The 14,578-nt window shown below is 36.5% G+C and overlaps 1 protein-coding gene across 3 annotated transcripts in view; it reads right to left on the reverse strand.

Annotated features, from left to right (window-relative positions):
• The window catches only part of RAB3IP (RAB3A interacting protein), a 24,562-nt gene extending 10,554 nt beyond the window's left edge, over window positions 1-14,008 (reverse strand). For 2 of the 3 annotated variants that reach the window (XM_008936687.1, XM_008936689.1), the window contains exons 1-5: window positions 13,737-14,008; window positions 13,273-13,534; window positions 6,137-6,232; window positions 3,520-3,597; window positions 2,965-3,168 (exon numbers count right to left, since the gene is read on the reverse strand). In XM_008936687.1, the coding sequence (XP_008934935.1) occupies window positions 2,965-3,168; window positions 3,520-3,597; window positions 6,137-6,232; window positions 13,273-13,534; window positions 13,737-13,987 (891 nt within the window). In that variant the 5' untranslated portion in view covers window positions 13,988-14,008. The remainder of the gene's footprint in view (window positions 1-2,964; window positions 3,169-3,519; window positions 3,598-6,136; window positions 6,233-13,272; window positions 13,535-13,736) is intronic. The other variant, XM_008936688.1, reaches the window with a different exon arrangement.
• Between the last annotated feature and the right edge of the window lie 570 nt (window positions 14,009-14,578).

Here is a 14,578-nt window from a genome sequence, read left to right on the forward strand (position 1 = left end):
GTACTATACAATTCTATAAATTAAGATGCATTTCTTATTAACTTGGTTATTTCCTAGATTTAACTCAATTTCCCCCAAACCTGCAATTTATAAAGAAGCTGTCCTGAAAAAACTGCTTAGTGAATATAGCTTGATGCTCTTCCTTTCCCATCTACACTGTGTTACATGTGTATCTCCTCTCTGTCTTTATTTGTGCTTTCACTAGAACAAAGTTTTGATTAACTGCAATTAAATATATGAGAAACTAAAATAATAATTCCGGTTAAGTTTTCAATGGTTTTGTTTTACAGTACAATATAACATCAGGGAAACATCTGAACAATACTGATGCATTTATCAGCATTCACACTGAGTGGATTCTACCTGCCTGCCTAAGATCCAGGCAGCTATTATGCTTAGCTAAATCCTGTTAATATCTAAATTAATTAGACATGTCTACTTATCCTTGAGATTACTCCCACAGGCTAGGAAGCATTTCTCTGGGATGTTGGCACCTTTCTAGCTCCACTGCAATTTAGGGTAGACAGGTTTCCTTGTGGAATGTGGACAGAATTAGAGTCTGACATGCATTTACATCCAGCTCCATGCAACACCTCGAAATGCAAAGTTCTGGGTGGTAGACTCTCCATAAGGGAACAAAGCTATATTCCCCATACCACAAGGCCACCACAAGCCCTGAGCAAGGCTACTCTTAGCCATCCTTTTAAAGCTAAGTCATTAAAAATTAGAAAAACATGTAAAGGCTAACTTAACTCAGTGGGAAGAAGATCTATCAAGAAGGGGGCAGAACCAGAGTTTCAGACCCAGCTCCCAACAGCTTAGACCAACAATACACAGAAGCAGTGAACAAAACCAGAGAGTGCTGGATAACAAAAGCAGAAGGGAAAGCAGGTCTCCCCTGCTTAAAAAAATTGTCCTAACCACCATACCAGGGGCAGTCTTGCTTTCTTAACCCCATGTCACACTCCATTAAATACTACTGCTCAGAAGAGAGACAGACTGAAGAGTGTGGAAAACCCTTGTTTCATACCGATTCCCTGGGCTGTCACTGGAATAAAACAGTTGCCTGTTTTGAGCAGCTTTGATCAGCCTCAATGTGTCCTCTTCTGAAGCCAACAAAAAGGAGACTGAAGAAAAGTGTTAGGCAGACTGGAACTTCTGTTTTGCCTCAATTTCTTCTGGAGAGAGAGCAGTGAATGCAAAGGACATGCTGCAGATTTCTCCCCTCTCTCTCTTTTGCCCAACACTTAAAAATGTCACATGGCCTCAGTGTGATCCTTACAAACTGGATTCCATCCCAGGTCTCCCCTTTTCTGAAGGGCAACAAGGATTCAATTTTAATAAGGAAAGCATTCTAGATACCACTGAAACTGGGCAGGAGGATGTAAAGTTTGGGGTTTGTTGGTTTGGGAATTTTGTTTGGGGTTGAGGTTTTTTGTTTGTTTGTTGGTTTGTTCGTTGTGGGTTTTTTTAGCCCAAGTATGGAAAAAAAAAAAAATGGAAAATGACTTTATTTTTTAGATTTATAGTAAAAAGGTGTATAGTATAAATGCACTTAATGATGACTGGCAAGTATAAAAATGGCCACTTGTCAATCACACTAAAGATCCAGTTAGCCTGTTACTCCTCTGACAACAACCAGAAGTCAGAGCTGGCTGCAGTGCAGTATGAGAGGAAAGACAGTGTCATGTCTTCATTTCACAGCCTCCCAACTTCAAGCAAATATGTAGTTAAAGAAACTTCCTAAGTCAAATGTCACATCTATCTTCTGTATAACTCGACAGACTTTTCTCTTGTCACTTTGCATGGCTATATTTTGAACACATTTACATTTTTAATCTTGCTATCTCCTGACAATCAGTTGTAAAGTTTCATTATGTACCAACCAAAAATGGTTTTCCTTTTAGCTTTCAGAGTTTTATTACAAGAAATCATTATCTGTTCACCATTCATCTTCCCTGTGCCACTTGTAATTGTATAGATCTTTATTCTACCTCAAGTGTCCCCCTCTACACAGAAATACTTCCATAGGTTTGACCATGTCACATTTCCTCTATTTTTATTGCCTCTCCGAGATGAAGATATCACAGCTGCAAGTGTAGATACACACATTTACTACATGTTTGCACAACAACATAGTGCTGTTTTCTCTTTTGCAATTTTACTCTATCAATTCCTAAAGCTCTGCGTGTCTTTGACCATCACTGAGCACTGAGATAGTGTTTTCAGTACACTACCTCTCCCAGCACTGTGTAGCTATTTCTGAGTTCACAAATGCATTTTTTTTCCTAGATGCCTCATTTCTCATTTATTGACACTGAATTTCATCTGCTATTCTACTAACCACTCATTATCATAAGATCCTTCTCAACTCATTGGTCACTTTTTACTACTACCATTGCAAGGACTCAAGAACCAACCTGTCACCTCATCATTTCCCCACTTTCAATTACATGACTAAATAAAAAAAAAAAATAAAGAAAATCACAGGCCCCTCTGGGACTCCAGAGGTAACTCTTCTTATGTTCTCTAATTATCCATTGATTCCATCTTTTTCCTGGCCTCTTTCACCCAATATTGATCTATAAAATTACTCTTCCTCTTTTCTATGACAGTTTATGAAACATTTATGAAAGTTTATGAACTTTTGGTGAGGGACTTTTTAAAAAGCTGCTGGGACTTATCGTGCAGTTATGCTACATTTTTCTTTTTATATTCCCATATTTAAATTATTAATTTCAGTATTTCAGAACTTCTCAACTTCCCTTTATGATTTAAAGGTAAGTAAGACATGGAAAAATCACCACCTATTGTTACATAAGAAAAATTTTCCTTCATGAATGAAAGCGTCTCTAAAATAGTCAGTATTACATGAAAACTTAATAAGTATCAGCTTTACAGAGAGTAAAACAAAACAATAAAACCAGCTTATCAGCAAAAAGAGGACAATCCTTGTACTGTTACCTCTTTACAGTCTTTCACAATTGGCTGCATCATGGTAAGGTCTTGATGACTGCCACCCATAGCACTGCTTGTACTCTTGTTTCTTGCATGGCCTTTCTTAAAAGGAGTTTTTCCACTAGACTGAAAGTCCTTAGTTGGAGATGTCGGTGAAGTAGACAGCACTAGTGTTTTCAATGCTGCTACTTCAGCCTGGAGGACATCAATCTGGGGCAGGGGGGAGGAAATAAGAGTCATTAAACAAAAATATTCTATTAGGCTATGAATATGTTAAATCATTTAACAACATTTCTGGCTATTCCAGTTGCTATGCAATTGCACACTGCAGTAACACTGGCTTCCTATGCACCTTACAGTACCAGGGCCATCCAATATGATGCTGAAACACCAGCTCTGTCCATAGGTGTTAGCCAAGAGTATTTCACTATTCTAAGTGGTACAAAACAACTTAGTATATATTTTAATAATGCATACAGGCAATGCTCTATTTACATCTTTGATTCACACTTTAGACTTATAACCATGTGAAAAGACCAAGCAAGCTGGAAAAAAACTCACTTTTCCTTGTGCTTCTTTTAACTGTTTTTCTGCTGCAGCTTGTTTGACATTAGCTTCTTTAACCATTTTGTGTGCTTCCTATAAAACACGTTTAGCTACTGTAAATGTTTCACACAAATTTACAAGATCCAGTAAAAAAAAAAAAAAAGAAAACAACAAAAACAGCTAAAGACATACTTTTGCTCCGTGCAGACTACTTGTGAATAGTAAGTTTTACAACAGTCTGAAATTAAATAGTTACATACCAAAAAATACCTAGAGATCTATCATTTGGATTCATCACTGTCCCACCAAGTTTCCTCTCCTGGGTCCTGAGCCCAGATTCAGAATTCAGCAAGTCTGCCCACCCTCCTCCAGCAGGAACAATACCTGTTGTGAATGCCAGGTTCCAGTCACGCTTCAGTGGCTGACAAGTTCCTTGACCCCAAGAGAAAGACTTAACCAGTAGCAACAAAAGCAACAAGGGCACAGTAGCACATTCAAAAGAACTTTGGCCTTCTAGCCAGAATAACCAGTTTCAGTCAACTATAAATTTCTGCATGAAGGAACCAGTCAAACAACTATGAAGTCTAAATTCTTACCATCGATAAAACAGAAAAAGGAACAGCTTAAGAACAGTCTGTGGAATAATGAACGTTTCTCAAGTAGAACAGAAAAAGCACTAAAAACTAATCCAAGAAACAAGGCTAGGCCAAAAAAAGATGAGAGCAAAAGAGGACTAGGGATTTTTTCAATATCCTTTTACTTCATACCTCTAAGCCTTCTGTCTGCATAATATGCTTGTTGAGGCTCTGATCCAGCAATTTCTGCCTCTGATAAAATTACTTGGTACTTACTGAAGGCAACAAAGATTGAAAGACCAGGGCCAGCAACAAAATTACTTGGAATAGGATCCTTCTCATATCTGTAAAGCGCCTAGCACATATCTGGACGCTATATAAATAAAATAAAAAAGTTCATACATCATCATACCAAAAGATCTGGCTCCCACTGGCATACAACACAGCTGTATAATGTGGGTTTGTAAAGTTCTCTTAAGTAACAACAGACACATGCAGGAATGGGAACATACACATTTATACAATGTGTACAAATACATTTAACATTGACCATGCAGTTTCTGCTCAGTGATGCACCTTTGAAAGCAAAGCATGTTAGAGTGCCATTAGAGTGTAGTAACGTGACACACACACCCAGCTGTGCTCGCTCTCAGTACCCCGCTGGGATGCATTAGTTTAAGCTCTAGCATATCCACTTATATGCTCACCAAAATTAGTGGGATTCAGAATAGTGTGTGAATTCAAGGGCTGTAGAACCCAGTGCAAAAATCAAGAACCTTCAACGCTGTGCTTTGTTAGGGCCTCTTAGTGAAAACAAATCACAAAAGAAAATTCAGGTGACATGCCCACAACAGGTCTGAATAATTAAAATTTAAACAATTATTACTAATGAACTGTATTTCAAACATAGCTTTAACAAATAGATACATTGTTCTAAGTTATGAAGTGTCATTAATATATTTCACTGATAATTTTCTTATTATTCCTCTACAGCTAAAATATCTGGCCAACATTTTCCTACCCTCCCAACATACACAAGTACTTATGCTAAAAAGTACCTTTCCAGTCCCCCATTTATTCTCTACACTTAGGAACCACTTAATATTTTAAGTAACTGCCCTACTGGGATGATGAAATAAAATGTGCTGCCACAAAGCAATTTGTAATTTGATGTTTGAATGACAGTATTTTCAAGGTTTTAATAGCACTTTTATGCCAATACAACATCATGGGTTTAAATACTGCTTTAGGAACATACCTAATGTTCTACCTTTATGCATATACTAAAACCAGTACTTCCAATTTGGTAAACATATAAATCATCTCCAGATGATGAAATTTATACTGATAGTTATAGGTATCACAATTTTAGCCTATAGGCATTTCTATGCATAGTCCTACAATAAAATGAGAACTGATCCTGCATCAAGGATGGATATAAGATTTTTTTTCTGTGTAATACAAGCTCACAATCTTTTCTGGGACTACCGCCTTTTCCTCAAATGAAAAGGTCCCACTTAAAAGTTCATGCTTCTCCCTTGGTAACCAGGTTCCACACTAGTGCATCACTCAGTATTAATGTTTCTTTTCATGTTTGTGGGAGTAGCATGATGCTAGACCCAAAATTCAAAAGCTGAAAGCATGGTTAAGTTATGTACTTGCTACCGCCATTGACCTGGAACTGTCTTGTATTTTATTTAGTCACCATGGCAATCCCAAATTTAGCTCTTATCTAGATAGCCTTGTTGTCAGACAGGGAAGCCATTTCAAAATAATTATGACAAAAAAAGACTAAATATTTTTGAGCTTTCTGATATCTTTTCCTTATTTTCTTGGTTTGTGTCTAGGAAGATGGACAAGCTCAACAAGGTCTCTTTCACCTAAGGGAAAAGTCTACTGCCTGCTTTTAAGCCTCTACTTCAACGCACCCAGGTCTTCAGGACACAAATCCCTTTATAACCTTATTGCAGAAAAATTCAGCATATAATGTACTAATTCTATATAAAACATCTGGCTCAGCTTCCTTTAAGTATATCACATCGAAGACTCCAACAAACCTCAAAAAGACTAGCTGTAAGTTCTTCCAATTCCTGTCCAAGTTGATCTCGCACTTTAGAAAGCCTTTCACATTCTTCATCTTTTAACTTCAGCTCCTATGAAAAATTGAAAGTTATTTATTCTGACTTAGAGTAGTAGTTTGGCCTTTTAAAACTAATACCACAGAAAAGGGGGAGAAAAAAAAAGAGGAACATAAAACCTTTGCTAAGTAAAGCCTTTCAAAATAATTTCAACACTAGAAACAATTAAATTAATGCTGTACGTACATAGCTATTTCTTCCTGCTAAACAGAAACATACCAGGCCAATCTTAAGTATCTCTAAGCTACACATTAGCATTTCCAAAATACTCTGAAGTAAAAAACCCCAGTTTTTTTCCTTAAAGTATAGAAGACTAAAGTCACTTAAAATATAGATTAAATTAATTATTGGGACAGACAGAATACCAGTTCTGTTTACCCATTCCTTAACAGACACTTAAAGAAAGCAGTCCTTTAAAGAAAAAAGAAACACCAAACAACACTGTCTCCAGACAATCCCCAATTCTAAAAGAATCTTAAAACATATTTTACTGTAAATAATGTCTCCTGCATATCTCCTTACAACTAATATAATTCTAAAATCATGCTGTAATTATACCCTTGCTCTTGTTTATGCAGATATATAAATTAAATTAAAGCAACTTAATTAAATTCAAAACATTACTTGCCTACAGCACTAAAATTTGGGCAAAGACGGCCTGACCATACTACTTCTGCAGTCAGATTTTAACACAGATTTGGTAGCATAAGGGTTACACATGCCCTATCTCATCCATACTGTCTCAAGTCAGAGGGAAAAGTGGGGTAATTTGAAGTGAAGTATAAAAAGGTTGACAAGGAATTTGGAAGAAGAGTTCCTCTTCCCTCCCCCAACCATTAAATCCTGGAATCTCTTGCATGAAACAGAAGAACTGAGAGAAAAAGTAAGAGGAAGTAAAGCAGCAAACAGACTGTTCTGTCCTTTCAAGCAGTTTTTTGGCCATAACTCCCCTCCCATCCCCATGTAGTCGTTCCTCCTCTTCTTTCCCCCCTGCCAAGCTGGCTATTACACTACCATGACGTCTGAAATGCAAGACTCAAGCCTGCTGACATGTTAAAAGACTCCAAATACAATCTAGTGATGTTTTGCTTTGACAACCTCCAAAAACCAGTACATAAAACAGCTGCCTTCAGAAAACTCTGAGAGGCCAGTCCTTACAGAGTCATAAAAAGGTCCAAATGGCAGCTTCCTTTGTGTTTCAGGGAGATGGTTACTGTTTCTTGTGAAGCCCAGAGCTCTGAGTAATGTTTGTACACAATGATGTGGGAAGCTACAGCTTGCCTTGTAGCATGCTGATATTAGGTCTTGCTCTCAATTTCTGCAGTGAATCTGGCAACAGATTTTCCTCTAAGATGAAGGGTCCTGTTTGACTTCAGCTCCTAAATTCAACAAGTGTCTAATGGCTGTTCTAGACTCATTTAATGTCAAAGGCATTATTTCTCCTTTGTTTTATTTGGTTTTAACTTTGGACATTTTAACTGAATTTTAGTCTAGTTTATTTGCTATTTTGAACTTCTGCTTTCCATATGCAACCTTTTAACTATTTTGAAAAGCACAACTTAAGTTATTTTTCTTTCAAACATGGCATTTCTCAAATAACACTCAACTCTTAGTCACTAGCTACTACTCTCCACAGTGATTTATCTCTAAAAAAAAAAAAAAAAGCAGAGAAATAGCTACAGATGGGAGGGAAGAGAAAGCAAAAAGAATACAAAAAGCCAAAAAGAAAAAAAAAATTGAAAAAGTTAGAGTTAAAAAAAGATAGGGAAAAAATTTAATTCATTTTGAATTGGTTTAAAATATTTCCCATATAATACATGATTCTTAATAAGGAAAGATTCTGGTGTTAAATGCTTAAAGCCCAACTACCCAGTGTTCCTATAAATGCAGGGAATACATTAATGTATTTTGTTTAGTTTACTTCACTGATTTGTAAGGAAAATGCTACATACACATCAATACATCTTAAAGGGAGATTATATTAATATTCAGGCCAAGAGTTACCAAACTCAAAGCAAAGACAGAACTATCTCTGGTTCAGTTTTGGGCTACCATTACCAATAAATTATTTTAAGTAAGGCAGTTACAGTTTTCCCTGCAACTAGAAAGATTAGGGGGGTTTAGATTAAAATTTAGGCAGACAAGTAAAGCTACTTAATGAAAACCAAAAGGAGATGACACCAGACAGTCCACTATGCATGGCTGCTTAGCTAGATTTGCCAAACACTGGGCAACTTTCCATGACATGATTTAGGAGAAGCATAAGAGAACACATTATTTTGCCAAGTTTAATAGCTCAGGTTTTTTAAAGCAGGGTGGAAAACAAGAGTGCCCCAAGCAAAAAGCTTAGCAGATATCAGAAACACTACTACTACCTGTGTCTTAAAGGCATTACTGGAGACTTCCCCAGACATACACAACACAGAGGCAGAAAAGACACCAGCATGTGCTAAACTAATCATCGATGCTGCAGCCTTTCCCATATTGCTGTTCTCAAAAAGTAACTACATGAAGATGATCTATTAAAAAGCACAACACAGTTACCAAAGTAGGTAATAAATATATTTCACTCACATGGAAAAAAACCTCAAAGTTAAAAAAAAAAACACTCCTGCATCAAAGACTTGTATTACTGCTTATTTCACTTTGATCTTCAAAATGGACTACAAGGTGGGTGTCTAGAAGGAACGAATGAGATAAGGAATGCAAATAACTACTTCAAAACCATTCACATTTTATATTCTAGAAAGAAAAATCACCTTGCATCTAGTTCAGCAATTTAACCAAGTCAGAACTAGATACAGAAGACCAAGAAATGAATGAAGACTTTCCTACAGATATCACCTAAAATCTGCTGAATTCTCAAGCTGTTAAAAACGTTTGTATTTATATTAGAATATTTCTACTGGACTGGTCTTCATTCAGCACCCAAGTTAAATGAACAACATAAAAATTTGCCTATTGAAACCACATTTACAAGGGTGCTTAACATGAGAAAGTCTAGAGTATCTTTTCAGAGATTAAGAGCATTTCACAAACTACTGAATTATCATCTTATGGTGCAGATGAAGACACTTCTCTTTTGCTTGCATACAGTCTTCTACATGCCTGAGAAAATTTCTATGCCTATAATACACTATGAAAGCATCACTCAGATGTGGAAACTGAAAACTTTCATTAGTCAAGGGCAGCAAAGAACTGCTAAAACACCTTTAGGGAACCAACTCATCTTTTAGCAATCATAAGCCAGTGGCCTTGCAGTTCAACTCCCATTTTTGTTTTAGAAAAGCTTGAAATCATACACTTCAGTGGAGTTCTGGGATCGTGTATTATCCTGGAGCATCCTCATTTTTATTGTTTGGTAACAAACAAGCAAATGACAACTGAAATGTTAAAATGCTGAATGTACTGTATAATACTACTGGAGCTCCTCGGTAATTATTGTAAATCTATTAATACATTAATCCATGAAGAGCTTTAAAATGTTGTGTTTTTCTTTGGAAAAATAAAGATTTAACCATGTGTGTTAGTCCGCCCAGAAAAACTATAATAATGGCAATAGCCTCTGTTACACTGGACTCTATGACAATACAAGCAGAACAATGTAAAAAAATCTATTTCAAATCCTGTATCAAGACAAAAGATCTGAAGACAAGAGAAACAGTTGTAACATGGTTTATTTCTGAGATCAAGAAAGCATACAGAAATTGAAGCCTTTGAAAGAAAAATATGGGTCTGAAGATCAGGGTTTTAAACTACATCGACAATACCACATTCTATACCGTCACCTCTTTCACAAGAATCACTGTATCAGTGTGGAAAAAAAAAAAAAAACTCAATTTCACTCTACATGGGAAATGCCAGTAATTCAGATTTCTACTAGAAAAAGTCAAGCCCTGGTTTACTTGTTACCAGCAAGCTTGCAGATCTTATTATGGCCTTCCAGTATCTTAAAGGGGCCTACAAGAAAGCTGAGGAGGGACTTTTCACAAGGGCTTGTAGTGATAGGACAAGGCGTATTTGCTTTAGACTGGAAAAGGGTAGATTTAGATTACAAATTCAGAAGTTCTTCGCTATGAGGGTGGTTAGATCTTGGAATAGGTTGAGGAAGCTGTAGACTCTCCATCACTGGAGTTGTTCAAAAGCAAGTTCAATGAGGCTTTGACCAAACTGGTCTAGTGGGAGGTGTCACTGCCAATAGCCAGAGGGTTGGAACTAGATGACCTTTAAGATCCCTTAACATTCTATAATTCTATGATCTTACTCTAAACACCATGTGAAGACTGGAGTTCATTCTCAAACCAAATACGGTATTTGCAACCAACGTCTCTGGTAGATTGCTCTCTCTTCATCAGAGAAAGCCGGGCTAACCATCAGTGACAGACAATTTTAACACTGCAAGAAAAAACACATCAACACAGAAACCTAAGTTTTCTGCTGCATTCATGGATGGCATTGTTATATTGACAGTCTGGTTGATGAGGAAATAACTTTGGGGCCAAATCAGACAAAAATTCAAGGAAAATATGACTGTGAACTGCCACAGCTCAGAAACTACAAGGAAACTATGGAAAATATATGCAACGTGCTGGTTGAGACAAAAAAGCAAACAAAAAGTATTCCTTCGCAAGGACTCCACTGAACTTGCACATCAACAAATACCATATATCAAATTATAATCACTGTTCTCTTAGATGTTACCTACACATGGTTCATCTGCCTTCAGTAAACACAGTTCCACAGCTCAATAAAAATGCAAATCTATAGCAATGTGAGAAGATAAGGTCCCAGGCATTGAATCACTAAGCCTTTTAACAACCTCTCAATTTACTTGATGCCACTTTTTAAGGGTTGCAAAACAAGCAGAAAGGTTCAGATCATCTAAGGCAAGGGCTCTTCAGCTCCACTTTACAGAATATAGCCAGAAATTGTCTCCAGTGAAAAAATAAGCAAAACCAACTAAGCCTCAAAACTCATCTTTCGTTTTCTATTTCCCTTTCTGATCACAACCTCAAATTCAAACCAATCTTTAATGTGTATTACAAGAGCATACAGTTTGGAACTCTGGAACAAATTTTGAAAATCTAGAACAAATTAAAAATGAAAGATATCAAGTCTGTGTTTACTTTGCTGTCTTGGAAAGTGTGTAGTCTGTAAGGTTCCCATGCTTAATGATCTCCCAAATTTCAAGTGCAAATCACAATTCTCATTTTTTCTCACCATTCCTAACAAAGAGCACAGAGATTTACAGATAATTTAAAACCATTATGCAAAAAAACAACCAGCTATGCACAGGCACTACCTATTGGCTATATGCCTAAAGATATTTAAACACCAAACATTCATCGACAAAAGTGAATATACTTGGAAATAAAAGTTTAAAGACTGCATGACATACTGAATATTGCAGAGTGGGCACAGCCCAGGGTGCACAGTCAGACTTTTGGAAGAAAGCAGTCAGAAATGAATTAGGGATTAAAAAAAATAAACACCTAGTTCTTACACAGGAAGTGAAAGAAAGTAGATGTTTCAGAAGGAATAGGGTTTATTGCTTTACAGTCTATAAAGACACCTGATATGATTCCTTTGTTACCGAGCAATTCTGAAACAGGGCAAGTTTAGGAAGACAAGCAGAAAAAATAAGTTATCCATCAGCTACAACACTTGTAAGAATCAACCTGATGGGTTGAGAATTAGCAAGATCTTTGACATCGACAGTCTCAAGTTTGTACTGAAACAACTTTAAGAAGATACAACTGGTTTGAAAATACATAACATGCAGTTAGTATGTCCTAGCAGCCTTACTGCCATTTCCTTAAAAATGACCTTAATTCTATGAGTGAAATAGGAAACATTTCAATCTTTCAGAGACAATGTGGAATACACTGGAGCAAGATTTTTAAACAATTCCAAGGCAACAGTAGCAGATCCAAGTTGCAGTTTTCAAGTACATTAACAGCACCTTGGGTATGTACCGTCAAGAGCTGGAAAAGCTTTTCTAAAGTTTAAACTTCAATTTGATCTTATTTTCTAAGGTTCCAAGTTTAACCACTAGGATTATATATTCACATGCAAGGTCCTCAAACTTAGCTCAGGTTAATGTTCCCTTTCAGTGGTCAAACGCTAAGCAAACAAACACGTTAGCAAAAGAAGCAACTACTCAGCAATAATACAAACAGAAAAGCTGATGTCAGAATCCATATTTAAGATTCACATGAACAAGGGCAAATGCAACTATGACAGAAACAATGACTGCATTCAACAAGACAAGGTAACAGTGAAGTCCAAACACAAGGTATGATGAGCTTGAATCTAAACAAGAATGGAATCACACAGAGGACAGGAAAGGGCACAGACACAAATGGCACAAAAACTACTCAAAAGTTTAAGCACAGAGGGATGTTAAAATGAGAAATAATGGCTTTGCATTTATATAGCACCATCCATCCAAACAAGACAAAGCGCTTTACAAATATTAACAACTTGAGCCACAGTGTCTTCAAAGGTATCCATAGTCAATTCAAAGTGTGGTCCAACAGTACTCTGTAACACCAGTGACATCTATCTTTACTGCTTCTCTCCTACACAGAAATCCCCCTAAGAAATATCACAAGTACCTCATTTCTATATTCCATGACACATTCTACACTTTTATACTCTAGGAGAATGAAAACTTGAAAGGTGTCTCATCAGCATCTGTAAATACTTATATAGTAACAATGGAATGACAGAAAATTACTCCTATTCTCAAGTGTCAGAATGAAGGAATGATCTACATTTCAAAGAGACAGCCTGTTTAACCAGATACTGCAGCAAAACTTTCCATGGTTAAGTAGCAGCAGTACTAGAAAAAACACATCATCCAAGAATAATTCTAAAGACATGAATACTGCACACATTCAGAAAACTTTACATAAAACAATTACATCCTAATAATTCTATAAGAAATTAATAGACTCAGACTGCACCTTCTGGGCCATCTACCATTCTGTAACATTAAAACCACTACGAAGATAGAAAAAGCAGGAGGAGGGAGACAAGACAAGGAGCCTTACCCTCTGAGCTTTTGCAAGTTCTTCTTTCAATCGTTCATAGCCCTTTTCTCTTACTTCCAGTACAGATGGGCTCCGTAAGTGAGATAAACTGTCTGTACTCAACCCAAAAATATCTTCATTTCCTTCAGCAACATCTGTTACTGGAGCACCCTGCAAAAACTCTCTCTCTACGTTATTGCTCTCCTTTCTGGTATTATTGTGATTGAATGACCCACCCTGGGGTCCAGAGGTAGAACAAAGTACTGCGTCGGTAACATTGATGCTGTAAAGAGAGTAATATATTTTTTTATTTATATAATACATTAAGAATAAGCATTTTAGAAATGGTGGTAATGGTGTTGAATATGCCATTATGAACATAATTTAATATGATGACATTTTAAGTAATATTTAAATTGCATCTTTAGTAAAGCAAATACTTGATATCATCATCAACAATTTAAATGGAAAGACACAGAACTTACCTGACACCTGATACTTCTCCACAATTCAGCTGCCTGGGAGATGAATAAACAGGTTGTGTGGGAAGGTCAGAAACATTTAATGTGTTGGGTTGGATCGGCGTGGAGGACACAACAGAAGGATGTGGTCGGTAGATAACACTGGGTGAGGTAGTTTGTTCCTGAGTCCCTGGCTCATTTACTCCAAGAAGATCTGGTGTAGTAGGCGAAGCGAGGTTCACTTCATGAAAGCCTTCCAAGGGGTCACTGGCCATAATAAAAGCCTCATCATATGAAACCCTAAATTAAATAATTACATTATCAGAATGCAGACAGGAAATATTTAATTATATCTAACAACTACTTGATTTTAAAAAGCACTCAGACAACTGTTTAAAATACTTAATAATAGAGTGGAAACTGTGGACTAATCTTTTAAGAGTATGAAGTTCAACCACCAAAAACTTTTTTTTTACCCCACCTACCGGACTTCTAAATCCAAAAGATCTAATAGCAGACTCTGTATCTAAACAGGATGATGAAACTAAGAACATTCTCTATGTCATAAATAAAGTAATCTTTAATACAGCCTAGAGTTGTTTTGTATCAAAACACAAATACGTTACATTCATGAAAAAAATGACAGACATGGAAACAAGTAAGAAAAAAAAATTTAAAGCTTCCACTCTTAATCTCATCAAGGCAAATAATATAGAGACAAAAATCAGTGAACCTTTAAATAACTACAGTCCATAGCAGTTTTGGTTAAATTACACATCTGATCATGTAACAGTCCACTGAAATGACAGAACTAGCAAATAATACTTCTCATGAAGCATGAAGATGTGTATTTAATACCATAAAAT

The sequence above is a fragment of the Merops nubicus genome, unplaced genomic scaffold (genome assembly GCF_000691845.1).
Source record: "Merops nubicus isolate BGI_N331 unplaced genomic scaffold, ASM69184v1 scaffold30093, whole genome shotgun sequence".
NCBI classification, from domain to species: domain Eukaryota; kingdom Metazoa; phylum Chordata; class Aves; order Coraciiformes; family Meropidae; genus Merops; species Merops nubicus.